This window comes from Crinia signifera, chromosome 7 (assembly GCF_055691185.1).
Source record: "Crinia signifera chromosome 7, ASM5569118v1, whole genome shotgun sequence".
Classification (NCBI taxonomy): domain Eukaryota; kingdom Metazoa; phylum Chordata; class Amphibia; order Anura; family Myobatrachidae; genus Crinia; species Crinia signifera.
The window spans coordinates 39885612-39912091 of NC_139223.1; the positions used below are offsets into that span (position 1 = coordinate 39885612).

General features: G+C 43.5%; 1 protein-coding gene across 1 annotated transcript in view; it reads left to right on the forward strand.

Moving 5' to 3' along the window:
- The window catches only part of LOC146020069 (uncharacterized), a 215845-nt gene extending 195089 nt beyond the window's left edge, over window positions 1-20756 (forward strand). Inside the window, exon 2 of the mRNA XM_083152870.1 lies at window positions 19031-20756. Within this exon, the coding sequence (XP_083008996.1) occupies window positions 19031-19667 (637 nt within the window). The 3' untranslated portion in view covers window positions 19668-20756. The remainder of the gene's footprint in view (window positions 1-19030) is intronic.
- The last annotated feature ends 5724 nt before the right edge of the window (window positions 20757-26480 follow it).

The following is a 26480-nucleotide window of genomic DNA, read 5'->3' on the forward strand; positions in this document are numbered from 1 at the left end:
TATAAGGCCTGGAATTATCCAAGCAATGCCATTTAGCTTTCATACTGTTTCTGGAATAATCACACTTACTTCTTCTGCTGTCGCATTTGATACTCATATTTTTGCATTAATCAGAATAAAGTGCTCGTTCTCTTGCTCTCTGTCTCTCCCTCTCTCTATAAAGTGCAACAGAATTCGCTGCACTAAAAAAGTAACTGTTATTAAATAAATATCCAGTTATCTCTCCTTTCCTCAAATCTAATGGTGTGAACATTCGCATCGATTTACTTTCGATTAGATTTAGATTCGATTTGCCTTTGATTTCTCCAATTACACCCCTGTTCGAGTTGGCCTTTGATTTCCATTTGATTTCACATTCGATGTGCACTTGCATTCGATATCGATTTCGATATAGATTTCGCTGTGCATTCAAGGCACAGTGTACACATTCGTTTTACTGGATCTAACTCGATATTTCCTTGCCTGCACCGCCTATTTTTCTTTTCGATATAGAAAAAACGGGAGCGCACATACAGCATACGGGAAAAACGGGAGCGCACATACAGTATAGATATAAAAGGTTTGTAAAAGTTTGAAACGTTAAAGTCAAAAGACTCACAAAAAGCTACTCTCCATTACCCAAAGTCTATAATCAGCCTCCCATCTCTAGCAGAAAGCCAACACTTATCTCCAGGCACAGGATCCCTAAAAGTCTTTATTCACTAATACCAATGGTGTTAGCAGGACATAATGGATCAAAAAAACTTTATTTATTTAAAAAAAAAAAAATTTTTATTACGCATGATTTTTTTTCTTTATATGTATGAACTTTTTTATTTTTTGAAATGTTTACTTATTTACCAGTAAAAGGACCCTCAGTTTATGCGTCACACTGCTCTGTTCTACCACCAACTTTGTGCACCGCATTGATAAGAGCCCCCACACAACACTGCTCCACCACATCCCGCTCCTTGCTCTGTTCAACTCTACCCTGCTCTATCTCTGCTTAGAAGTGTTAATTCATCCCAGTCGCCCGGAGGAAAGGTGGTGTTTTGTGCCCCCACCTCACTGTTAGAGAAAAAAGGGCAAACAATTATGGCATGTGTGTGTCTCAGAATTCACTGGTGCGTCACATCTCACAATACAGCAGAAGTGGCTAGTGCACCATTGCTTGCTGCAGTGCAGTGTTAGTGTTACAGGTGCTGCTGTACATGCAGGTGCCCCTTAGGGGCTTGGAGCCTGGAGGTTGGTGCCTCCATTGACTCTGGGAGTTGTGCCCCTGTGCCTGCTGCTCTGTCAGTTCCGTCCCACCATTTCCCATGGCTGCATAGTTCCAATACCTTCCTGTAAATCCTCCTCACCTCTGAGAGGGTCACATCGGTTTAGGGGATTACGGTATTATATAGATTTATATTACAAGTGGAAATGGAATCCAAATCAGGCTGTGTCCCTAATTTGCAGATGCATCAAGATTATTTTTACCACTGCAAGCCAGTATACAGTAGCTTTGCAGCTGAGTATCAGTGAGCACCAATCAGATGCTTCAGCCTCATAGTGTTATGTTGATGAGATATATGGCGATAGGAACTCTTCGTTATTTCTGTATTATAGTAAATATGCACATACATACTATTATTATTTAGCAAAATTCATTATATATAATAAGATCTAGTAAATGCTTTTTATTCTGTGCATGTCACCAATACACGGTGTATGACGCCAATTGTTTAGCTGCATTCATGAGCCAGGCAGTTTGCTAGCTATCTGCCCCCCCTCCCCCGGCATGCAAGTCCCCTCACTAGCATTCAAGGGGATGTGCGTGTGAACACAAACCCTCGCATGTGGCGGAAAGGGAGAAAAACCATTCAATCAGCCTGTCCCTTTAAATAAAGTCCATTGTCCGGGTGTGGATCATTAGGTCACCAAAATGTTGGTCAACAGTCATTAGGTCGACACCATTAGGTCGACATGCATTTAGGTTGACATGAGACTAGGTCGAAATGCAGGAAGGTTGACATGAGTCTAGGTTGACATGGGTTAGGTCTACAGGGTCATTAGGTCGACATGGGTTAGGTTGACAGTCAAAAGGTCGACGTGGTTTTTTTAAAATGTCCCGAATGTCGACACAGTCGACATGGACACTGAAATGTAGCACTGCGTCAACTCGCAAGGCTCGCTGCGCTTGCCATGCTTGGGGCACGGTGCCTCACAGAGCTCGGCACACTATTTTATTCTCCCATCACGCCCTAGTGCAGTGGTCAGGGAACTCGTCCTCATTACCCCACGCAGTGCATGTTTTGCAGGTCTCCTCACAGAGGGCCTTATTCTAGTTCACTATTTCTGACAAATTCCTTCTTAGATGGACAAAACCATGTGCACTGTAGAGGGGCAGATGTAACAGGTGCAGAGAGAATTAGATTTGGGTGAGTGATTTTGTTTCTGTGCAGGGTAAATACTGACTGCTTCATTCTTACACTGCAATAAAGATCTCATTTTGAAGTAAAACCCCACCCAAATCTAACTCTCTCTGCACAAGTAACATCTGCCCCACCTGCAGTGCACATGGTTTTGTCCATCTAAGAAGGATTTTGTCAGAAAGAGTGGACTAGAATAAGGCCCAGAATCACAAGTGAAATAATTACCTCCACCTGCAGACCTTATAAAATGTGTCTGAGTAATTAGTACACCTGTGCACCTGCTGGGTTACCAGCAAAACATGCACCGTGTGGGGTAATGAGGTTTGAGTTCCCTGACCACTGCCCTAGTAGATGGTAGGGCATGAAATGACGTCTGTTGGCACATGTCGGCTCAAACAAAATGTGAAAAACCCCATGTCGACCTTTTGACTGTCGACCTGACCAATGTCGGCCTAATGACCCTGTCGACCTAATAACCCTGTCGACCTTCCTACATGTTGACCTAGACTCATGTCAACCTAAATGCATGTCGATCTAATGGTGTCGACCATCATGCTGGTGACCCAGTGACCCTATCCCCTTTGTCCACTGCAGGCATCACCTCTATAAAGCTACAGAAAAAAAAAAACACATCACGTGCGAAGATCCGTGCATTATTTATCTGCCATCTAATTAGACACATCCATCTATAAGGCCCGACATGAAGCTGGCAGAAGACTTTGGGACATTAGCAATAAAAGACGCAGGCTGAAATAGTATTTACAGATATCTGCTTAACAGCAATGTTACTCGGCCGCATCCATCACTGTGATGGGAAAGTTTGGGTTTAATGCTGTTATTTTCTAGCATGCCCAATGCTAAGGGGACTGGAAATGATGCTTTTGAAACTACTGCAAGAGCTGTTGCCAAACCTCATCCATCATCCATACACAGCACTGTCCTACCTTATCCAATGGCCAAATATACACACAGAAATTCCCAGTCACCCTATACCTAATAGGCAGCTCATTGGACGCAGCAAGCAAACACTGCTCAAGTGACTGTTCCCAAACGCTGGCCTTGCACATCCCATCTGTGCCTTGTCCATCAGACTCAGCCTATTAAGCAAAGTGCGGGGAAGACTGCAAATGAACATAAAGGATTTTGCTGGAGCAAGCACAGCCTTGCAATCTCTGTAAAACGAGTCCCCGCCAGTGTCAGAGATTATATTACATATGGTGTGGTGTAAGGTACTTGCATTTTTTTTAATCACAGTTGAGTAAATGGCTTGTCATCTTGGAGCTCTATCAAATATCTCACCGTCTGTTGCTCTAGTTACAAGCTCGATGGCGTGCCGGCTAGGAAAATGCGTGTATTGAAATTCACATGGATATATATCAGATTTGTCAGCAGCTTGCTGTAACTTCCCCCTGTAACCATTAATATGTGAGTTTTGATAGGTCTTGCTACATAATATGATAAAGATATCAACAGCGCTTTATGGGATGAGCACAAAGTGGGATAGTAGCGATTGGCCAGAGCTAAGACAGACCTTCTGTGACATCAGTGCCTGATTAGCCAATAGACTGATTAGGCTGCAGCCTAGGGCGCCAGGACTGAAGGGGGCCTGAATTATTCTCAGCTTGTTAACTATCACCCATCCTGATGTATGCTGGGGGTACATTCTTTGGGTATGGACGGATCATTAGGTCTCCGGCATGTTGGTCAACATGCATTACGGTCGACATGCAGGAAGGTCAACATGACTGTAGGTTGACATGGGTTAGGTCGACGTGAACATTAGGTCGATGCTAACATTAAGTTGACATGGGGAAGGTCGACATGGGGTTTTTCACGTTTTTTTTGCACGAATTTTGACACAGTCAACATGGACACTGAATTGTAGCACCGTGTCCCCTCGCATGGCTCGCTGCACTCACCATGCTTTGGGCACTATTATTCTCCCATCATGCCCTAGTGGATGGTAGGGCATGAAATACCGCCTTTCGGCACATGTACGCTCAAAAACAATGGGAAAAACTCCACATCGACCGTTTGACTGTCAACCTACCCATGCTGACCTACAGTCATGTCGACCTTAATGCATGTCGACTAAAGTGCATGTCCACCTGAATGCATGTCAACCCAATGCTTGTATACCTAAGGACCGTATTCCCATTCCTTAAGGGCACTGCCAGATGGCTGTGCCAATGTAACTTACTGATGGAACCTTTACTTCAGCTCTTGCCCCACATTTGGTCATCTCTGTTAACACAAGCGAACAGGACGAACGGGGGAAAAATATCATTCGGTGGTCAGCATTCAGCCGTGTGGCGTGCAGCATTGGTATGCGGCCCAGCGAACCCTTAAGGTGCATGCACACTGTACAATTATTTTGACCAATTTTGTTGAAAGACATTTCCCTTGAACCCAGTGGACGAAAGATGTTGATGAAAGATATTGAAGACAGACGAAAGACGAAAGATCTAGCTACAGTTTATAGGCTCTTTTTAGAAAGATATCCAAATTGAGCTGCATGCACAGTTGACGAACAATCTTGAGGAACAACTGGCGGGTATGCACATCATCATTCGTCATTCGTCTGTCATCAATATCTTTCGTCAGCATCTTTCGTCCAGGACACTGGGTTCAATGGAAATGTCTTTCAACTAAATTGGTCAAAAAAACTGTACAGTGTGTATGCATCTTTAGTCTGAGGCAAGCTATACTGTAGTTTCTTAGGTGCTAAATGCTCCTGCTGGTGGGATCAATTCAATTAAGGAAATCTGGGTCTGTCTCGAAACAGACAATACAACTGTATGATGCAATATTGTGTTTTTTACTGTTGCCTTTATTTTGTAGTTTATTATCTATATCTGCGACTTGATGAGAATATGTCAGTCGGTCGTCACTAGAGTGCTTGCGTGACATTGGAGACAGATTAAATACTGTCTGTGTATGATTTCATATAGATATGTCACAAAATGAGACAGAACATAGTGAAAAATAAATGAAAGTTTGGATAATCATTCTCTACAACTTGCCATTATGTTGCCACCCGCTGGACCTTTCTGCTCCGGGAACGTATTATATATACGACTTTTTCTCTAACTGCCTATAAACGGTTATGACTTTTTTTTTTTAAGAGCATATATATATAAAAATGTTTTCAAAGGCCCAGAAATAATATCTGTAAAAGCTATTACAACTTTGATGTTAGGGATCAGTCACTGGCGCGATTCTCTTGCGCCTCTTAGACGCTGATCTACTTGCTCTCAGTTGCCATCTCATAAACAGGACGTCTGAATACACTTGAATTTATGAAAGCGTCATGTGATGACTACGGGAGACTTATATATTACCAGTGACTGATTTACAGGTCTCCTGGTCCCCTTGCAATGAAGTCACTTTCTTTCTGCCCGTTGTATACTATTCAGAGTAAAAGCAATTTGCCGTAGTCCGTGGTTACCGTTGTGAGATATCCACATTTGAAAATCAAACGGAATCATTTGTGGTCACAAAAAAGTAAAAATGGATGATGTAGAAACACGGAAGATGAAAGCTGGGGTTAATTCAGGATTGTTCTGCAGGGCGGCGAATATAACCAACCTGAATAAGGCCCTCTCTGTATTACAGGCTTTGCAGTGCTTAGCAATAGCATTAGCATCTATCATCAGACAGCAGATATATCAGAGGTGAAGCTTTTAGCGCTGTGCTAGCGTACATGTGTGAATGGTGTGCATTAATATGTCACCTCTTATTTCTGTGTAATGGACATGTTCTAATCCTCATTGATGCAACATAAGCGGGCCTAACAAAAATAGGGTCATTTTCCTTGTCGTTTATGCACCACTTTAACTGCCCCATTCCATTGAAGAGAAACATTTACAGTAAAATCTTTTCTTTTTCTAACGTTATTATGTAACATTATCAGCTTTTAGCAAAGGGATGGCATTGGAAGCATGTTGTACTGTATACCGCATTTGTACAGTATAGACCTGTATTTCATTTATACAGTATAGACCTGTAATTCATTTATACAGTATAGGCCTGTATTTCATTTATACAGTATAGGCGTGTATTTCATTTATACAGTATAGGCGTGTATTTCATTTATACAATATAGGTCTGTATTTCATTTATACAGGATAGGCGTGTATTTCATTTATACAGTACAGGCCTGTAATTCATTTATACAGTATAGGCGTGTATTTCATTTATACAGTACAGGCCTGTATTTCATTTATACAATATAGGCCTGTATTTCATTTATACAGTATAGGCCTGTATTTCATTTATAAAGTATAGGCCTGTAATTCATTTATGCAGTATAGGCCTGTAATTCATTTATACAGTATAGGCCTGTATTTCATTTATACAGTATAGGCCTGTATTTCATTTATACAGGATAGGCCTGTATTTCATTTATACAGGATAGGCCTGTAATTCATTTATACAGGATAGGCCTGTAATTCATTTATACAGGATAGGCCTGTAATTCATTTATACAGTATAGGCCTGTATTTCATTTATACAGTATAGGCGTGTGTAATACCCTGCTAAGTGATGTATTACTTGTGACTCTGAAGTGTGGTACAACGCATTTGACATACCTCCCAACTTTTCATGTGACGAAGTAGGGACACTCGCGCGGCGAAGCCGCGCGAGCGCCCGAAAAGGGGGCGTGGCATATGCAAATGAGGGCGCGGCTTATGCTAATTAGCCGCGACCTCATTTTCATACGAGAATAGACGCTGTGCGCATGCGCACAGCGTCTATTCTACTACATTGGGGGGTCTCCCAACTGCCACCCCCCGCAGCGGGACAATGCCTGCCGCGGGTGGGACGTCGGGACAGGACCCGAAAATCGGGACTGTCCCGACGGAATCGTGACAGTTGGGAGGTATGCATTTGATTACAAGGATGATCTTTCCCAGCAGTCTTTGCAGCTGTACAAAAGGTCAGGAGCATGTCAGATGACCAGTGGCGGTTGGTGATGGTTGGGGAGGACAGTGAGGATGGAGAAAAAAAAGGAGCTGCGCTGCTAAGGTGGTGACTGACAAAATGGCTGTGTCAGCATTACATCATGATAGTGACTAGGACTCCTCTGTGAGAGGTGTGGAGGAGATGTCAGGAGGCTGGATGATTGTGCCCAGGATAAGACTGAACAAGACCCAGCATTAGGAAGGTACTGGGAGAAAGTGTATTAGAGAGCACCAGAGGAAGGTGACAGTGGCCCAATATACTGTCTCCAATATGACAGCCTGTGGTTAAGAAAGCTGACTTTAGTGAAAGATATTATTATAGTGCAGAAATACTCAGGAGCATCCAGAACTTTATTGCTGATAAAAACTAATGGAAGGTATCTTTATACATGCGGTGAGACATCACACAGACACTGTGCCATTGTCAGGCAAGATCCACTAAGATACCACTTCAGTGATAGTCTCTGCACAATTACAGCTAATTATAAATGAAAAGTAGAAGTTGGAGACTTTTGGAGACAAATACAATTGGACAGTACATTACAATATTGCCGAGTATTCTAGCCAGTCTTCTAAGAATTAACAAGGATTTTAATGAAGTATCTTCACAAGGGACCAGCACCAGACAGGGGAGAACAGTAACGTCTCTTAGCCAATGGATTTTAGCCATATATTAATTTACCAAATGCAACAGCATTGAAAGGAGTGATCTGTGCATCATTTAAGACTGGCCAGTGAAGATTCACAGGACTAGACTTTGGGGCATAGTATATAAATTTGATGAACGATAGTTATATATGTTATGTATATTTGCAGTTGTTTTTTTTTGCAAGATGTTGCTTATTTTCTATTCCTAGCAAAAGGTTTCTCAATTTCAGTTGTATCCTTACTATAGTAATGTAATTTTTTTAGCAACATTAGTAATTTGTTATGTAACATATTGTAAGAGAAAGACCGATTACTTTCAAGTACAGTCATTTGCTTAAAGTGTATCTTGCATAAAGTCATACTTTACTGTTAGTTCCAGTGTAATAAAATATACTACATTTTTTATTATCGGTCATACACTTTTGGGAACCACTGGCCTCTCGGCTTGGGTAGGGGAAATCCATAACCGAACAGAACAGGGGAGCAATCCACACCTCTTGATACGCTAACGATACATACAGGTGTTACAAATTTGGCGTCCGCGAACAGGATCTGCTACAGAGTCCAAATCAGGTTTCCCTTCAAGCAAAGAAAAATGTCACAGCAAGATCAACCAGTTGATCATACAGGCCAAAGATTGTACAAAGAAAGTCCAACTGTGTCTATAGCATCTTCAATTACTATGCCATACTACATTGGTGCACCATGGTTGCCAAATTATTCTGGGGATACACGTACACCAGGTACAAGTGCATTTAAGGATTTCAAGTACGAATTACAATCAATGTTCAAAATACTGACACTTAGTGATGCACAGAAAGTGGAGATCCTCATTGGGCAATTAACAGGCCTTGCCTTACGTGAAGTTAAATCATGGCCTGACAGAAACCGGAGAACCGTTGAAGATATCTTCAAAAATCTTGTCACTATTTTCAATTCACAAACTGTGTCCGAATTGAAGAAGAACTTTTTTGCAAGGAAGCAACAGCCCCAAGAGTCATTAAGAGAATTTGCTCTTAGTTTGCAGGAATTACTTCAAGAAATAAAGGACCTGGACCCTCGTGAGATCCAACGAGATGATGAAACATTAATAAATCTATTCATTGAAGGAGCTTGTGGGAAGGAAGTGCGCAGTCAGTTGCGAATGTGGAAATTTCTAAACCCAGTTTCTTCATTCTCCGAATTCAAAGAGACTGTTATGAAAATTTTGGAAGTGGATAAAACTTCTGAAATTGACAGTTTTGAAATGGCAGAATTGTCAGAGGCTAGAGGCCCCTCCGATATTAGTCACGATGGAAAACAAGATTCAACCACACTTAAAAAGTCCATCATACAACATATGCAAGTACCCTCTCATCCTGATTGGTTTGAGGTAATGGAAGATCGGATTGCAGAGCTTATGCAAGGACTTCAGAAGGTGTGTCAGGAATTAAAAGGCATAAAACAAGGACAAGCATCAACAAAATTTAAAAAATGGCTTTCAGATCAAAGACTGCAAAATCATTTAAGATGGGAGATCCCCAGGAATGCTGGAAGATGGCCTACCTATCAGTCTGACACTCAGGAAAGACCCTTATGTCAATGTTGTAAACAAAGTGGACATATTGAACACAGTTGTCAAGAAGCACAGAATTTAAACTCTGAAAGAACACAGAGAATAGGTTCACCTTCAGAAGCAAAACAACCAGTAGATGCAGGTCCTAATGCAGTATTGCAGAACCAAGTTAAAGTGTTTGGTGTAACAACAGATTGTGACCTTCAGCGAGTCAGCGCAAGAAGAATTGTGGGTCAGGTCATATGGTTTAGTGTACCACGTGGTTATGGCTTTATAAAGGGAACTGGCATCAAAAAAGATGTATTTGTACATTATTCTGCAATTCAAAAGCTGAATCTTAAAAAGTACTTCAGAAGCCTGGAAAGTGGAGAAATTGTTGAATTTGAAGTAGTGAATGGAGAAAAGGGTGTCAAGGCTGTCAATGTAACTGGTCCAGGTGGTGTTCCACTGCAAAGAAGCAGATGTGCAGTAGATCCCATTCAATATAGGCACTATCCACGTCAAAGAGATTCACCATGTAACTACCAACATCACTATCAAAACAATGATGGTGGAGAAGAACCCAAAGAAGTTGAATGTGCACCAAAGGAAGAGAACACTGATCTTCAACAGCCTTACCAGAGGCATCTTTTTCCACCTTACAATCCAAGGAGACCATATGAACACAGACAAAAATATAATGATGTCCTAGAGCAGAGGGAATTGTTGGGGCAAACAGTTGAACAAATTGTAAGAAAACAGAGTGAAATGGTGCAGCAAAACCTGCAGGAAGTAGAGAGATCACAAGTTCCTACAGAATTATTATGTCAGAGCAAACAAAAAATGGAGGATACTTATTCCAACGTCATCCAAACCAACCAAGCAGATTTGAGTGCTGCTGGCTGTAGGGAACAAAATGAAAGATATACCCACTCAGCCATAGCAGAGAGGTTGGGATTTACTGAACCAAATTGCTTAGATTCTGTTAGACAAAAGTCTGAATCTATTGTTTTTGAAGAATCCTATAATGTTCCAAAAGAGCCCTTAAGGTTTGCTCCCTCAGTGTATAAACCCCCGAGTCATGAGTATACTGAAATTAGCTCTAGTGAGGTAGCATTAATTATGCAGAAGGTTTGTCGAAAGCCAGGAAAGAAACAAAGGTGTCCCATATATTCAGACATTAGCTTGCGATGTAGAGTGTAATTTTTTATCTGATCTATGTATTTACCTATTGTACAAAAGTTTACCTAAAAAAGGATAATGTTAAAGAGACTATTCTTTATTGGACTTGGAAAGATTACCTACTGCATGAGGACATGCAGAATTCTAGTGGGCTAGTATGTAATACCCTGCTAAGTGATGTATTACTTGTGACTCTGAAGTGTGGTACAACGCATTTGATTACAAGGATGATCTTTCCCAGCAGTCTTTGCAGCTGTACAAAAGGTCAGGAGCATGTCAGATGACCAGTGGCGGTTGGTGATGGTTGGGGAGGACAGTGAGGATGGAGAAAAAAAAGGAGCTGCGCTGCTAAGGTGGTGACTGACAAAATGGCTGTGTCAGCATTACATCATGATAGTGACTTGGACTCCTCTGTGAGAGGTGTGGAGGAGATGTCAGGAGGCTGGATGATTGTGCCCAGGATAAGACTGAACAAGACCCAGCATTAGGAAGGTACTGGGAGAAAGTGTATTAGAGAGCACCAGAGGAAGGTGACAGTGGCCCAATATACTGTCTCCAATATGACAGCCTGTGGTTAAGAAAGCTGACTTTAGTGAAAGATATTATTATAGTGCAGAAATACTCAGGAGCATCCAGAACTTTATTGCTGATAAAAACTAATGGAAGGTATCTTTATACATGCGGTGAGACATCACACAGACACTGTGCCATTGTCAGGCAAGATCCACTAATGCTGCTTTCAGACCGCATAACTGGCTTTGACCCTGTATTTGGAAACGTTTCCAAAAACGGGTCTGCCAGATAAAACCCCTTTCACACCGCAGCACTTAAACGGTATATTACCGTTTAAGTGCCGATTTTTTGACACTGGCAGACCCGTTTTTGGAAACTTTCCAAATACAGGGTCAAAGCCAGTGCAGCCTTCAGCCCTCCCCTCCGTGCAGCTCCCCCCCCCCCTCGCGTGTCGACCGAGAGCATGTCGACGCCCCCCGCGCATGTCGACGCCCCCGCGCATGTCGACGCCCCCCACGCGTGTCGACGCCCCCCCCCACCCCACCCCGCGTGTCGGCGCCCCCCCCCCGTGTCGACTTACCCCGTGCCGGTACCTCCGTTGTGGACTGCAGCTCAGTATGCTCGGAAAGCACTTATGAAAAAAGTGTCTTCCAGAAAATGGCTGCCCCATAGGAAACCCTGTTTAAAAAAACTGTCTTCCGTATAGGGGGCAGCCATTTTCTGAAAGACACTTTTTTCATAAGTGCTTTCCGAGCATACTGAGCTGCAGTGCCGGGAACCACAACGGAGATACCGGCACGGGGTAAGTCGACACGGGGGGGCGCCGACACGCGCGGGGGGGGTGTCGACACGCGGGGGGCGTCGACACGCGCGGGGGGGCGTCGACACGCGCGCGGGGGGTGTCGACACGCGCGGGGGGGCTCCAGTGCTGTGAATACTTAATGAGCGCTCATTAAGTATTCACTGTGCTGAATTTAGGACCCAGCTCATTGGCTGGGTCCTAAATACCGTTTCTGAGCCGATTTTTGCGCTAAAATACCGGTTCAGAAACGGGTAGGACCCTGCATTTTAACCGGTTAGAAAAAACGGCATTTTCTAACCGGTTAAGTGGGACTGGACCTTTCAGACCGCACACATTACCGTTTTAAAACGGTAAAAAAACGGCAATTTACCGTTTTAAAAGTGCGGTCTGAAAGGGGCATAAGATACCACTTCAGTGATAGTCTCTGCACAATTACAGCTAATTATAAATGAAAAGTAGAAGTTGGAGACTTTTGGAGACAAATACAATTGGACAGTACATTACAATATTGCCGAGTATTCTAGCCAGTCTTCTAAGAATTAACAAGGATTTTAATGAAGTATCTTCACAAGGGACCAGCACCAGACAGGGGAGAACAGTAACGTCTCTTAGCCAATGGATTTTAGCCATATATTAATTTACCAAATGCAACAGCATTGAAAGGAGTGATCTGTGCATCATTTAAGACTGGCCAGTGAAGATTCACAGGACTAGACTTTGGGGCATAGTATATAAATTTGATGAACGATAGTTATATATGTTATGTATATTTGCAGTTGTTTTTTTTTGCAAGATGTTGCTTATTTTCTATTCCTAGCAAAAGGTTTCTCAATTTCAGTTGTATCCTTACTATAGTAATGTAATTTTTTTTAGCAACATTAGTAATTTGTTATGTAACATATTGTAAGAGAAAGACCGATTACTTTCAAGTACAGTCATTTGCTTAAAGTGTATCTTGCATAAAGTCATACTTTACTGTTAGTTCCAGTGTAATAAAATATACTACATTTTTTATTATCGGTCATACACTTTTGGGAACCACTGGCCTCTCGGCTTGGGTAGGGGAAATCCATAACCGAACAGAACAGGGGAGCAATCCACACCTCTTGATACGCTAACGATACATACAGGTGTTACACGTGTATTTCATTTATACACTATAGGCCTGTAATTCATTTATACAGTATAGGCCTGTAATTCATTTATACAGTATAGGCGTGTAATTCATTTATGCAGTATAGGCCTGTATTTCATTTATACAGTATAGGCCTGTATTTAATTTATACAGTATAGGCCTGTATTTCATTTATACAGTATAGGCCTGTAATTCATTTATACAGTATAGGCCTGTAATTCATTTATACAGTATAGGCCTGTAATTAATTTATACAGGATAGGCCTGTATTTCATTTATACAGTATAGGCCTGTATTTCATTTATACAGTATAGGCCTGTATTTCATTTATACAGTATAGGCCTGTATTTCATTTATACAGGATAGGCCTGTAATTCATTTATACAGTATAGGCCTGTAATTCATTTATGCAGTATAGGCCTGTATTTAATTTATGCAGTATAGGCCTGTATTTCATTTATGCAGTATAGGCCTGTATTTCATTTATAGAGTATAGGCCTGTAATTCATTTATACAGTATAGGCCTGTATTTCATTTATACAGTTTAGGCCTGTATTTCATTTATACAGTATAGGCCTGTAATTCATCTATACAGTATAGGCCTGTAATTAATTTATACAGGATAGGCCTGTATTTCATTTATACAGTATAGGCCTGTATTTCATTTATACAGTATAGGCCTGTATTTCATTTATACAGTATAGGCGTGTATTTCATTTATGCAGTATAGGCCAGTATTTCATTTATACAGTATAGGCCTGTATTTCATTTATACAGTATAGGCCTGTATTTCATTTATGCAGTATAGGCGTGTATTTAATTTATGCAGTATAGGCCAGTATTTCATTTATGCAGTATAGGCATACCTCCCAACTGTCCCGATTACCGCGGGAAAGTCCCGATATTCGGGGACGTTCCCGCGTCCCGCCCGGGGCCGCCATTGTCCCGCGGTGGGGGGGGACAGTTGGGAGCCCCCCCCAGCTTGCCGAGAATAGACGCTGTGCGCATGCGCACAGCGTCTATTCAGCGACGACGAGCGACGAAAACGGGGGCGTGGCTGGATTGCGTGTCACCCCGTGAGGCCACGCCCCCTTTTCTCGAGGTCACGCCCCCTTTTCGGGAGCGCGTGTATTTCATTTATAAAGTATAGGCCTGTAATTAATTTATGCAGTATAGGCCTGTAATTCATTTATACAGTATAGGCCTGTATTTCATTTATACAGTATAGGCCTGTATTTCATTTATACAGGATAGGCCTGTAATTCATTTATACAGGATAGGCCTGTAATTCATTAATACAGGATAGGCCTGTAATTCATTTATACAGGATAGGCCTGTAATTCATTTATACAGTATAGGCCTGTATTTCATTTATACAGTATAGGCGTGTAATTCATTTATGCAGTATAGGCCTGTATTTCATTTATACAGTATAGGCCTGTATTTCATTTATACAGTATAGGCGTGTATTTCATTTATACACTATAGGCCTGTAATTCATTTATACAGTATAGGCCTGTAATTCATTTATACAGTATAGGCCTGTATTTCATTTATACAGTATAGGCCTGTATTTCATTTATACAGTATAGGCCTGTAATTCATTTATACAGTATAGGCCTGTAATTAATTTATACAGGATAGGCCTGTATTTCATTTATACAGTATAGGCCTGTATTTCATTTATACAGTATAGGCCTGTATTTCATTTATACAGTATAGGCCTGTATTTCATTTATGCAGTATAGGCATACCTCCCAACTGTCCCGATTACCGCGGGAAAGTCCCGATATTCGGGGATGTTCCCGCGTCCCGCCCGGGGCCGCCATTGTCCCGCGGTGGGGGGGACAGTTGGGAGCCCCCCCAGCTTGCCGAGAATAGACGCTGTGCGCACAGCGTCTATTCAGCAACGACGAGCGACGAAAACGGGGGCGTGGCCGGATTGCGTGTCACCCCGTGAGGCCACGCCCCCTTTTCTCGAGGTCACGCCCCCTTTTCGGGAGCGCGCGCGGCTTAGCCGCGCGAACGCCCCGACCTCCCAACTTCAGAAGTTGGGAAGTATGGTATAGGCCTGTATTTCATTTATAGAGTATAGGCCTGTAATTCATTTATGCAGTATAGGCCTGTAATTCATTTATGCAGTATAGGCCTGTATTTCATTTATGCAGTATAAGCCTGTATTTCATTTATGCAGTATAGGTCTGTATTTCATTTATACAGTATAGGCCTGTAATTCATTTATGCAGTATATGCCTGTATTTCATTTATGCAGTATAAGCCTGTATTTCATTTATACAATATAGGTCTGTATTTCATTTATGCAGTATAGGCCTGTATTTCAATAATACAGTATAGGCCTGTAATTCATTTGTACAGTATAGGCCTGTAATTCATTTATGCAGTATAGGCAATTGCCTGTATTCATCCCTGCTCTTAGCAGTGACGTGTGGTGAAGTCAACCGTAATAGAATATGTTTTAGAGGTCAGCGATGCCACCAGCCTTGTTGGGGAATGTTCGGGGCATGGCGAAAGGGGTGAGGGGTGGGGATACATTCGCTTAATCTTCTACATTGCTGTGCCCCTCGAGGGGGGTGGGTGCCAGTCTCTGATACAGTGTGCGGCAGGGGTCAGCAGCAGTGGTGGAGGAGGAAGCGGCAGTGGTGGGAGGGTGTGTTTGCTCCCCCTGCACATTGGGTGGGATGTACTAAAGAAAAAATGCAGTAAATACCATGTTTTCTAGGTTTTAAATGTAGTAGAGCCCCTCCCGGTGGGGCTTCATTGCAGAGGGTTATGCCAGTTCCAGCTAGCATAGCCCCATAGAAGCATATGTCTCCTCTATACATCTCTGCTGGCATGCCCTGCGGCGCCTGCGTCACAGATCCAGAAGTCCAGGCAGCTGCAGGGATCACAAAGGGGAGCTCTTATCGGGAGAGTTGCCTTTGTCTTGCTCTTTGCATACTGGAGGACTGGGGTAGCCAACTCCAGTCCTCCAGAGCTACCAACAGTTAATGTTTTCCAGGTCTCCTCACAGAATCACAAGTGAGCTAATTAGCTCCATCTGTGGATCTTTTATAATGTGTCAGTCAGTAATGAGGGCACCTGTGCAGCAGCTAGGTTGTCTGGAAAATGTGAACTGTTGGTAGCTCTCGAGGACTGGAGTTGGCTACCACTGCGGTAGGATGTACTGCCACTGCTTGGTACATCCCTCCCAAGTGGAGAGAGGACTGGCTGTTTCTGCCGGGTGTGGTACAGGGGTCCGACAGTCGGGATCCCGACAGTCATTAGCCCGACGTTGGGATCCCAACTGCCCGGACCCAGACAGCATGGCAAGCAGGGCCGGATTATAATGGAGGCACAAGAGGTCAGTACCCCTGGGCCCCCCTCTAGCTAGGGCCCCCCTGTGGTTGGCATGCATTTAAAAAAAAAAAAAAAATTTTTTAGCAAAAGGTTTTGTGCATGGCAGTGGGGTAGTGCTGCAGCTTCACCTATCTGCCAATGTGACAATGATTAATGGTGCTGAGCATTGGGATCCAAGGCACACTGACTGCACAAGTGTGCAATGCATTACTGGGGGTTGAGCAGCCTAATCATGAGAGGGTTTTGCCCGGGTGCTGCACTTAAAGAAATGGTTATAAACAAAGATTATACTGCCTTTACTCTGTGTTTTGACAGTGTAATATGCTCCCATGCAGTTTGCGGCCAGTAATGACAAGTGCAAGGGGGCCCCCTGTGTAAAGTGCCCCGGGCCCCCCGAAGGCTTAATCTGGCACTGATTGCAAGCGCAACAAAGCCCCTTGCGCGCTTGCTGCGCTCGCCACGCTGCGGGCACAGTGGCTCGCTATGCGAGCCACCTATTCTATTCTCCCTCTATGGGGGTCATAGACCCCCACGAGGGAAAATAGCTGGTGGCCGTCGGGAACCCGGCTGTCGGTGTTTTGACATAAATGCCTGTCGGGATCCCGACTGTCGGGGCCCCGTCCGGCACCCACTTCTGCCTCTCTCCCCACACAGTAGTGTGTCATGTCTCAGCTCAGCACCATTGTTCAAGATATATGAAAGTACCAGCATACCTCCCAACATGACCCATTTAAGGAGAGACAGATTGCCCTGTTCCTGGGCTTCCCTCTTAATTTATGATTGTCATCACCTGTTTTAAATTGATAAGAACGGTGTTCAACACAGGTGATGGTAATCCAACGAAGTCCAGGAATAGAGCATTGTGTCCCTCTCATGTTGGTAGGTATGACCACCTGGAGATCGCGTGTGTTCTGCTGGGCAAAGACTGAGAGATAAAGCTCACCATCAGATAGACAGATAGACAGACCAATTATCTGATGTTGCCATATGCTGCCAGATTATTGGTCTCTCTGTCTGATGGCGATATATCAGATATGAGCATCAATTATTGCATCAGATGGGAATGCTGAAGGATTTTTCATGCCGGAGGAAGCAATTTTGTGCTTGGTTCGGCCAAAACACATTGCATTTATTGACCCACAATTGCACGGCTGCCTTCAGTCATCTAACACAGTTAGATGATCTGGAAAACAGGCACTGGTTGCGTTCCATGAGGATTGGGCATGGGGCACACTGCTGTAGGATATAAATGGTGGAGCAGTCTCTCCAACTAGTAACGGGTGCCGGACGAGGTCCCGACAGTCGGGATTCCGTCAGTCATGTACTCGACGTCAGGATCCCAACTGTTAAAACACGGCCACCGGCTATTCTCCCTCGTGGGGGGCTTTGTTGCACTCACCATGCTGTCTGAGTCCGTCAAGTCGGGATCCCGACATCGGGATCCCGACACCTTTGTATTTCCCATTAGGTACGTGTGGCCTGTGCCTAGACAGAGGCGTAACTCTGGGAGGCAATGGAGCCACCTGCCGCTGGGCTCCTGCTCACTTGTGTGATAGCTCTGCTAGGCCAATCGCCAGATGCTGACATTTAATATTGTATAACTGCATGTGCAGAAGCCCTGTGCGAACGTCTTCGACGAGTACCGCACTCGCTGAGGTGTTCGCACGAGTGGGGGAGTAGGGTGGTGGCGGACACCGGCCCAGAGCAGGGGAAAGCCCAGCATTTTATGGGAATACCCATTAAAAAGGTTGGGTGTTCCCCTGGGAATGCAGACTGGCCAATGCCTGCTCGGGGCGGACAACTGACACCACATGACGTTAGAGCCCGCCCCGTCGTCACAGATCTGTGGAGGAAATAAAAGTCAGTTTAGATCGTCGGCGACCATCCAATGATTCTCCTGCTAGCGGCGGCATGCGAGGGGATGCATTAGCGAACACATCCCCTAACATGGCAGGGAAGGGATTCGGGCACCGGGCACAGCCGGTCACCGGGGCGGTGTTAAGGTGCTCGCTAGGCAGAAAATATATGCTGCCTAGTGAGCCAACCTGAATAAGGCCCCTAGTGCTAAACCACATCTGCTCCCAACTTTTTCACTATTGATGATACATTTCCAATTTGCAGACCTCAAAAGAGGCAATTTTTAATCAATATTTGGGTTTCTGGGTGGATCAGTGCAGAGTTTGGGTGGCTCTGGATTTGGGTGGATCACGGATGAGTTACTTTGTCCTGAGATTGTGTAAATGTTGGGCTGTATGCTTACTGTACTTCTCGCTACAAGTCAAGGCATATGGTGATATTGAGAGATTAATGGGACTGCATATAAATGTTGGTTTTCCTGTGCTCTATACATAAAGATTACTAAAATGTTTCCTTTTATTTCTTAAGTCAGGTTCCAGGGACATTATGCTATAATGAACGTCATAGTAATGTGATGAAAACAAGTTTATCTTTCATGCCAATTCCATTTAGTAACGTGATTATTTTTGCCTTTTTGTGCAGTGATCTGATGCCGAGGACCATAGAAGGACAGATAACGATGGAGAAGACACCAAGCTATTTTGTCACCAATGAAGCTCCACAGAGGATCCACTCAATGGCCAAAGACACCAAACTCATTGTGGTGGTAAGAAACCCGGTGACTCGTGCCATATCTGATTACACTCAGACTCTATCTAAGAAACCAGAGATTCCCACATTTGAGGTCCTTGCCTTCAAAAACAGGACCCTGGGACTCATCGATGCTTCTTGGAGTGCACTTCGGATAGGCATCTATGCTCTGCATTTGGAAAGTTGGATGCAGTACTTTCCCCTCTCCCAAATCCTTTTTGTCAGCGGAGAACGTCTCATTAGCAACCCAGCTGAAGAACTGGCCAAAGTTCAAGAGTTTTTGGGTCTCCGACGGATTATCACGGACAAACACTTCTACTTCAATAAGACTAAAGGCTTCCCATGTCTGAAAAAGCCAGAAGACACAGGGGCTCCAAGGTGCTTGGGAAAGTCCAAGGGCCGGACTCATCCTAAAATCGACCCCGATGTCATAAGGCGACTGAGGAAATTTTACAAACCTTTTAATGCTATGTTCTACCAAATGACAGGGCAGGACTTTGAGTGGGAGAAAGAAGAATTGGAAAGCTAAAAACAGACACATGCTCACGTATATCACAGAAAACAGAGTAGTGATAACAAACTAGACCATGGACACAGTATCTACAGTGTACCGAGAATAATTAGCATTTTGCCTACAAGACAAATTATAAACAAAACTATGATTCTAACATAGGGGGTGATTCAGGCTGGTTTCCAAAAGCAAACTCCTTCTTCAATGGACAAAACCATGTTGCAAAATAACTCACCCAAATGGAACTCTCTCTGCACATGTTACATCAGCCCCACCTGCAGTGCACATGGGTTTGTCCATTAAAGAAGGAGTTTGCTTTTGCAAACCAACCTGAATTAGGCCCATAGAGTGGTTGTTTTTGTTACAGTATGGTAATACAGGTAAATCTCTAGTGTCTCACCCAAAAAAAGTGTAATGATCAAAAACAGAAAACATCGGACAGGTTTACAGATCCTAGATACTATTCAGCTTTTCCGATTCTCTCTTACAACGTGTGTTACACTGTGCGTGTTTTATGTTGTTTTTTTTCATTGTATAAAAAAAAAATCTTATTTTTTACCAACATTTCTGTACCCAAAACATAATATTTTGTTACTAAAAGATTCTTTTTAAAATTCAAATTTGTTTAGGTCATATGAGATTTACCTGTACAGTATGTTTAACAAAAGGCTGTTGTTAATAGGACATATGGACTGTGACTAATATCAACCAATCACACGTGTCCTTTTATTCATGACTTGCACTAGACCAAACTAAATTACGATGTGATTCGTTGCTCTGAATTACAGCACATTTGTTCTATTTGCAATACGGCAGTTCATTGTTACCTGCTTTATATAGGATCAGTAATGTATGGCTGGTTTGGAAGATGACACCACAAAAGTAAATACAGGTACTGTATATCTTCTATTGCATATTTTTGAGAAAAGGTACATATGAGAATCATATCACCCTATTTTGGACCTGTTTTTTTTTGGGTTATGTAATCAGTTGCCAAAAATGACCACTGAGCAGAGATAATGAGGAAGCACAGATATTTAAAGCATATTTTATTTTCATGACTGGTGGTTATCCAGATTTAATTAAAAATAAATGCCTTTGTGGTTTTTCGTGTTGTATATTAAAAAAAAAAAATAACATCATAAAAATACACATACACACATACACAATGCCTTTTTTTTTTTTGCAAAACAGGAGCTACTGTAGGTGCCATTTTTGGGTGCCGGCCCACCATCCCGGCACCCCGTGGCACAACCCAACCCCCCCTCTGTGGAACGACCGCATCGCAAGCACCCCCCCCCGCGCGCCCCGCCCGGGGCATTGCGGTGCCTTGCACCGGCCCTGCTGACACATATTAGGTTGACATGCAGTGGGTAGAACAATAAAGCCAGACATGGCTTTGGTTGACACAAATATGTTGACATGGCTAAGTTCCACAGGGTTGGAAGGTCAAAACAATCGATAGGTCGACATTGGCTAGCCGACATGTGCCGACAGGCGGTATTTCATACACTACCATCCATTACGGCGTGGAGGGAGAATACAATAGTGTGCCGAGCATAGTGGGGCACCATTTCCAAAGCATGGCTAGTGCAGCGAGCCATGCGAGACGACGCGGTACACTTGACTGTGTCTATGTTGACTATGTCGACATCCGGGACAAAAAACATGAAACACTCATGTCGACCTTTTTGACTGTTGACCTTGCCATTGTCGACCTAACGCTTGTGTCGACCTTTCAACCCTGTCATCCTTAGCCATATCGACATATTTTATATGTCGACCCAATTCATGACGACAATATTGATAGACCTAATGATCCATACGCCCACCTTTGTGTTTCTCATTAAAGAAAAGGAAAATCTAAAATCCACAATTAACTCAATACAAATCATTAAAAATATGTAGAGTGTCATCTATACCCTAAGTATGCAGTCTGAGTAATACACTGTCAACCTGAATAAGGGTCCAGCAACCACTGATGTTATACACTTATATTCTGTTAATTTTCTGCAAACTTTGCAATGAATCAGATTATTTTTTTTTAAATTAACATATTTATTATCACAATAATAATATGTAGAAAATAAAAAAAAAATTGAAAATCTCATTAAAAATAAATAAAATAAATTATTTTGTTTCCCTTTTTAAAAAAGGGCAGATGAAAGACAAACAAAGCTTATCTTAGTAGTAGTTGGTTTGAGGCTGTGACCAACATGTTTTGACGATATATATATATATATATATATATATATACAGTGGTCGAAGTGGGGCGGTATACGGGGGTATGCCATACCGCCACTTTAATCTGAAGATAAAAAAAAACCTTTTTTTTCCCCCTCAGGATGCTCTCTGATCACTCAGCAGCGCATATTGTGCTTTTGTAATACCCCTGTACAACGGGGCAGTCTGGCAGGGGACGTTGATGGACAGGGGGGTGTCCGAAGGTGCGCACTATATTCACTCTTTACTTTTCCATACCCCCACTTCAAAATTTCCATACCCCCACTTCAAAATTTCCACTTCGACCACTGTATATATATAGATATATATATATATATATATATATATATATATCTATATATATACAGTAAAATTTAATTTTCATGCAAGAAAAAAGTAAAAATAAAATGGACCCGTACTCACATTTCAGTAGCAGTGTTTTGACTTGAAAAAATGTTTACAACCCACACATTTAAAATGTAGCGGCAGCAGCGCTCAACAGCTGCTTCAACCAGTATCAATTGGCCTTCTTAAGGGGCTCAGCTGCTGCTCAATAAGTGCTGGTCATTTTTTTTTTCTTTCAAGAAAAAGCAAGTTATTTACTAATAATTTGGGACCCTGCACCGCTCTCTATCTCTGATATTGAGTCCAAATGAATTGCAGCTTTTGGTAAGAAGGTAAGGCAACGCACATGTGTCCGGAAGACTCAGGAGCAAGATGTACAAAACAACGGAAAGCTCAAATATCTCTCAAGGGAACTGACATAACCTTAAAGATTCAGGGATAATTTGATCAAAGCAACCAATCAGCTTCAGTCATTAATCTACTACAGCCTATGAAATGGCAGTAGGAAACCATTTCATAGGCTTCCTACTGCCTTTGACTACTTTGACGTGCGATTGTGTCCCTTCTCCACTGGCCACCAATGTTGGGAGGTGTGCCGGTAGTTTGTGCTGAGCTGTGTAGTGAGAGTGACCGATTTACAGATTATTGAGATAAGGGTAAAGAACTCACAAGCTGGTTGTTCAGACAGCAATGTGGAAAATGAAGGTATGTCCTACTGGCCACCATCTTTCCCTACAATGAGGATTATGCCGTTCTGCTATCACTGCGGTAAGATGGTTGTGAGCAGGGCTATTTTTCAGCCGGAACGGTCCGGAACGCCGTTCCTGAAGCTCAAATTAAAAATGACGTCATCAGGAACGGCGTTCCGGAACCTGTTCCAGGCCGCCCAGCACTCGCATCGCCTGCCCGCTCCCCTGCCCGCTAATTATGGAGTGACAGTCCACTAATGTCCAGGTCTAGCAGAGAGACGTGCAGCAGTAACATTCACGTCTCACGCTGGACCGCTAGCCAATGGGCGCTTGCGGTCCAGCAGCCAATCAACTGGTGGCTGCTGGACCGCGAGCGCCTATTGGCTAGCGGTCCAGCGGGAGATATGAATTTTAGCAGCAGCACGTCTCACTCCTGTAGTCCGGGGAGCAGCTCGCGGGGCCGGGGCAGCCATGTGTCAACGCCACAAGGCTGAAGTGAGAACTGCTCTCCGGGCGGCCGCCCACCCACATGCGGTAGCACCTGAGCAGTGCTTGGTGCTGTGGCTGCCACTGCCAGAGGGGCTGCGGCGCTGTATAGTACAAATGCCGGCGCCGTCTATACACGGCAGGACGGAGCGTGCGGACTGTGATCGGACGCAGGAACTCACTGGCTGCTAGCGTGACGTCACCTGGAGGAGGTCGGCGCCCAGACAGCATTACTTGGGGTGAGTGAAGATGCTCCCGAGGCTGAGGGCTTGGGGATGTGGGGTGCCTGCTGCTACAGAGGGCTCGGGAGAAGTGCTGCTGCTGAGGGCTGGCAGCAACCCACCTCCATAGCCTCCCCCCCCCCCCCCACACTAAAATTAAAGTTTACAGCCGCACAGTGGAACGATGGAGTGGGGGTGGAGGATGATCTATAATAAATGTAGGTCTCTGTGTTTGTGATGATGCATAATTTTTTAAGTGATTGAGGGGAAAGGTGTGTGTGTGTACTCGTATAGGGCCTAATTCAACACTAATCGGCCACCATATGTAATATGTAAATGTGTGCTGAGGGGTCATGTACATATGTGCTGGGGAGGGTGGTCAAGTAAATGTATGTTGGGGGTGTCATGTAAATATATGCTGGGGAGGGGCATTGAGCATGTAGGTAAGTGGCACTTATGTGTCAAATGTGTAATGGGCATCTCTGTATGTGGCATATGTATAACAGGCATCTCTGTGTGTGGCATATGTATAACGGGCATCTCTGTGTGGCATATGTATAACGGGCATCTCTGTGTGTGGCATATGTATAATGGGCATCTCTGTGTGTGGCATATGTATAATGGGCATCTCTGTGTGTGGCATATGTATAATGGGCATCTCTGTGTGTGGCATATGTATAATGGCCATCTCTGTGTGTGGCATATGTATAATGGAGCATCTCTGTGTGTGGCATATGTATAATGGAGCATCACGGTGTGTGGCATATGTATAATGGAGCATCACGGTGTGTGGCATATGTATAATGGAGCATCACGGTGTGGGGCATATGTATAATGGGAATCTCTGTGTGTGGCATATGTATAATAAGCGTGACGGCGTGAGGAATTATATATTTTTTTGTTTTTTTTATGTAATGCCCCACCCCTTTGTAGCTCCTCCCACATCACCGCCCACTTTCTGCCCCCGCCCACAGTTCCTGAACCTATTTTCCTACAAAAATAGCACTGGTTGTGAGGCACCTTGCAGCCAATTAAAGTCTAACTTTTCGAGGTAAATTCAGTTTGGTTCTACAGTCCCATAGGTATGGAAATCCCCTCAGCTTTTTTCTTTTTACCATCCAACTACAACATTGAGCAGGCCCTGACAACCAATAGTGCCAGGATCTGTAAGTCCGATGGTCTGTCTGTGGGTGAAAAGGGAACATGATTTTCTTTCTCTCTTTTTTTTGTTAATTCTTTCGCCGTCACAGTATATTACAACAAACTACTTGATTGTTAATTGCAGTTCTTTCAAGTAGTAAATCAGTGGAAGCCAAAGGCACATCTCCTCCCTGTGTGGTAGATATTGCAAGATAACTGGTGACAACTTAATTAATTTGTCAAACTCAAATAGTGTCCTGGAATTATGCCTCTTCATATTATGTAGCAAGAAATGCCATTGTGCTATGGTGATTAAATGGAGAAGTTCCAACACAGACTTATGCACTCCATCTGCCTCCATCCCTTTCTCTTTCCCTCCCTTTCTCACTCTCCCTCCCTTTTTCACTCCTACTCCCTCCCTCCCTTTCTATCCCTCCCTTTATCTCTTTCTCTCCCTCCCTTTATCTCTTTCTCTGCCTCCCTTTCTCTCCCTTCCTTTATCTCTCTCGCTCCCTCTCTCTCTCTCTCTCTTTCTCAATCTTCCTCCCTTTCTCTCTCTCTCTCTCTCCCTTCCTTTATCTCTCTCCCTCCCCATCTCTCTCTTTCCATCCCTTTCTCACTCTTCCTCCCTACCTTTTTCTCTCTCTCTCCCTCCCTCCCTTTAGTTCTCACTCCCTCCTTTCTCTCTCCCTTGCTTTCTCACTCTTCCTCCCTCCCTTTTTCTCTCCCTTCCTCTCTTTCAAACTACCTACCGTTCTCTCTCCCTTGCTTACTGACTCTTCCTCCGTTTTTCATTCTTCCTTCCTCCCTCCCTTTCTCTCTCTCCCTCCATTTCTCACTCTTCCTCCTTTTCTCTCTCTTGCTCTCTCCCTTTCTCACTCTTCCTCCTTTTCTCTCTCTCGCTCTCTCCCTCTCTCGCTCTCTCCCTTTCTCACTCTCCTCCCCTCCATTTCTCTCTTTCTCTCCCCTACTATAAAATTTTAGTGCATTTAAAGCAGACCCGATAACGTGATTCGCTCTGAATCGTGTCATTGTAGATCCACCCTGTTAGAAAATGCAACACTTTACAGTGTGTGTGTGTGTGTGTGGGGGGGGGGGGGGATTTAGCTGTGATGATGCAATTGCCACACCCACGATCAGCCCACAAATCTGTATGCAATGTCAATATTACCTCAATGCTGCCATTGTGAAGGTCAACATTTTGACTGTTGACATAAGTCCATGTACAACTCCTGATTGCCATTATTCAGCACATATTCAGACTTGAAAGCTGACCTGTTGACTACCCCACAGTAAGGTGGTAGCTATCAGCATGGGAAAAAAATAATGCCTTAAGTTTATTCCTCAGCTGTCACCTGTAAGGTACCCCCTCCCCAGTCCTGTCGCCCTAGGCTGCAGCCTAATCAGCTGATTGGTTAATAAGGCCCTGTCTGAAGGTGAACAATGATTTGAAGTAAAGCTTGACTTTATGTGTCATGCGCTGATCTCTTCACTGAAAGAAAAACACCGAACCAGATCACACATTAAAAATTGTTATTTATTGAGGACGTAGAAAGAAGACCTTACCGTATAAATAAAAGTTATTTTCAGACGCCGGATATACCTATTGATTTTCAAAGGCTTCTGTACACAGTAGTTACTGCTGCCAATCCAGGAGCCTGTTGAGAAAGGCTGATTATTTGTAGTAATGTCTAGGAAGTTAGTGTGTTGCTATGAGGGTATTACGC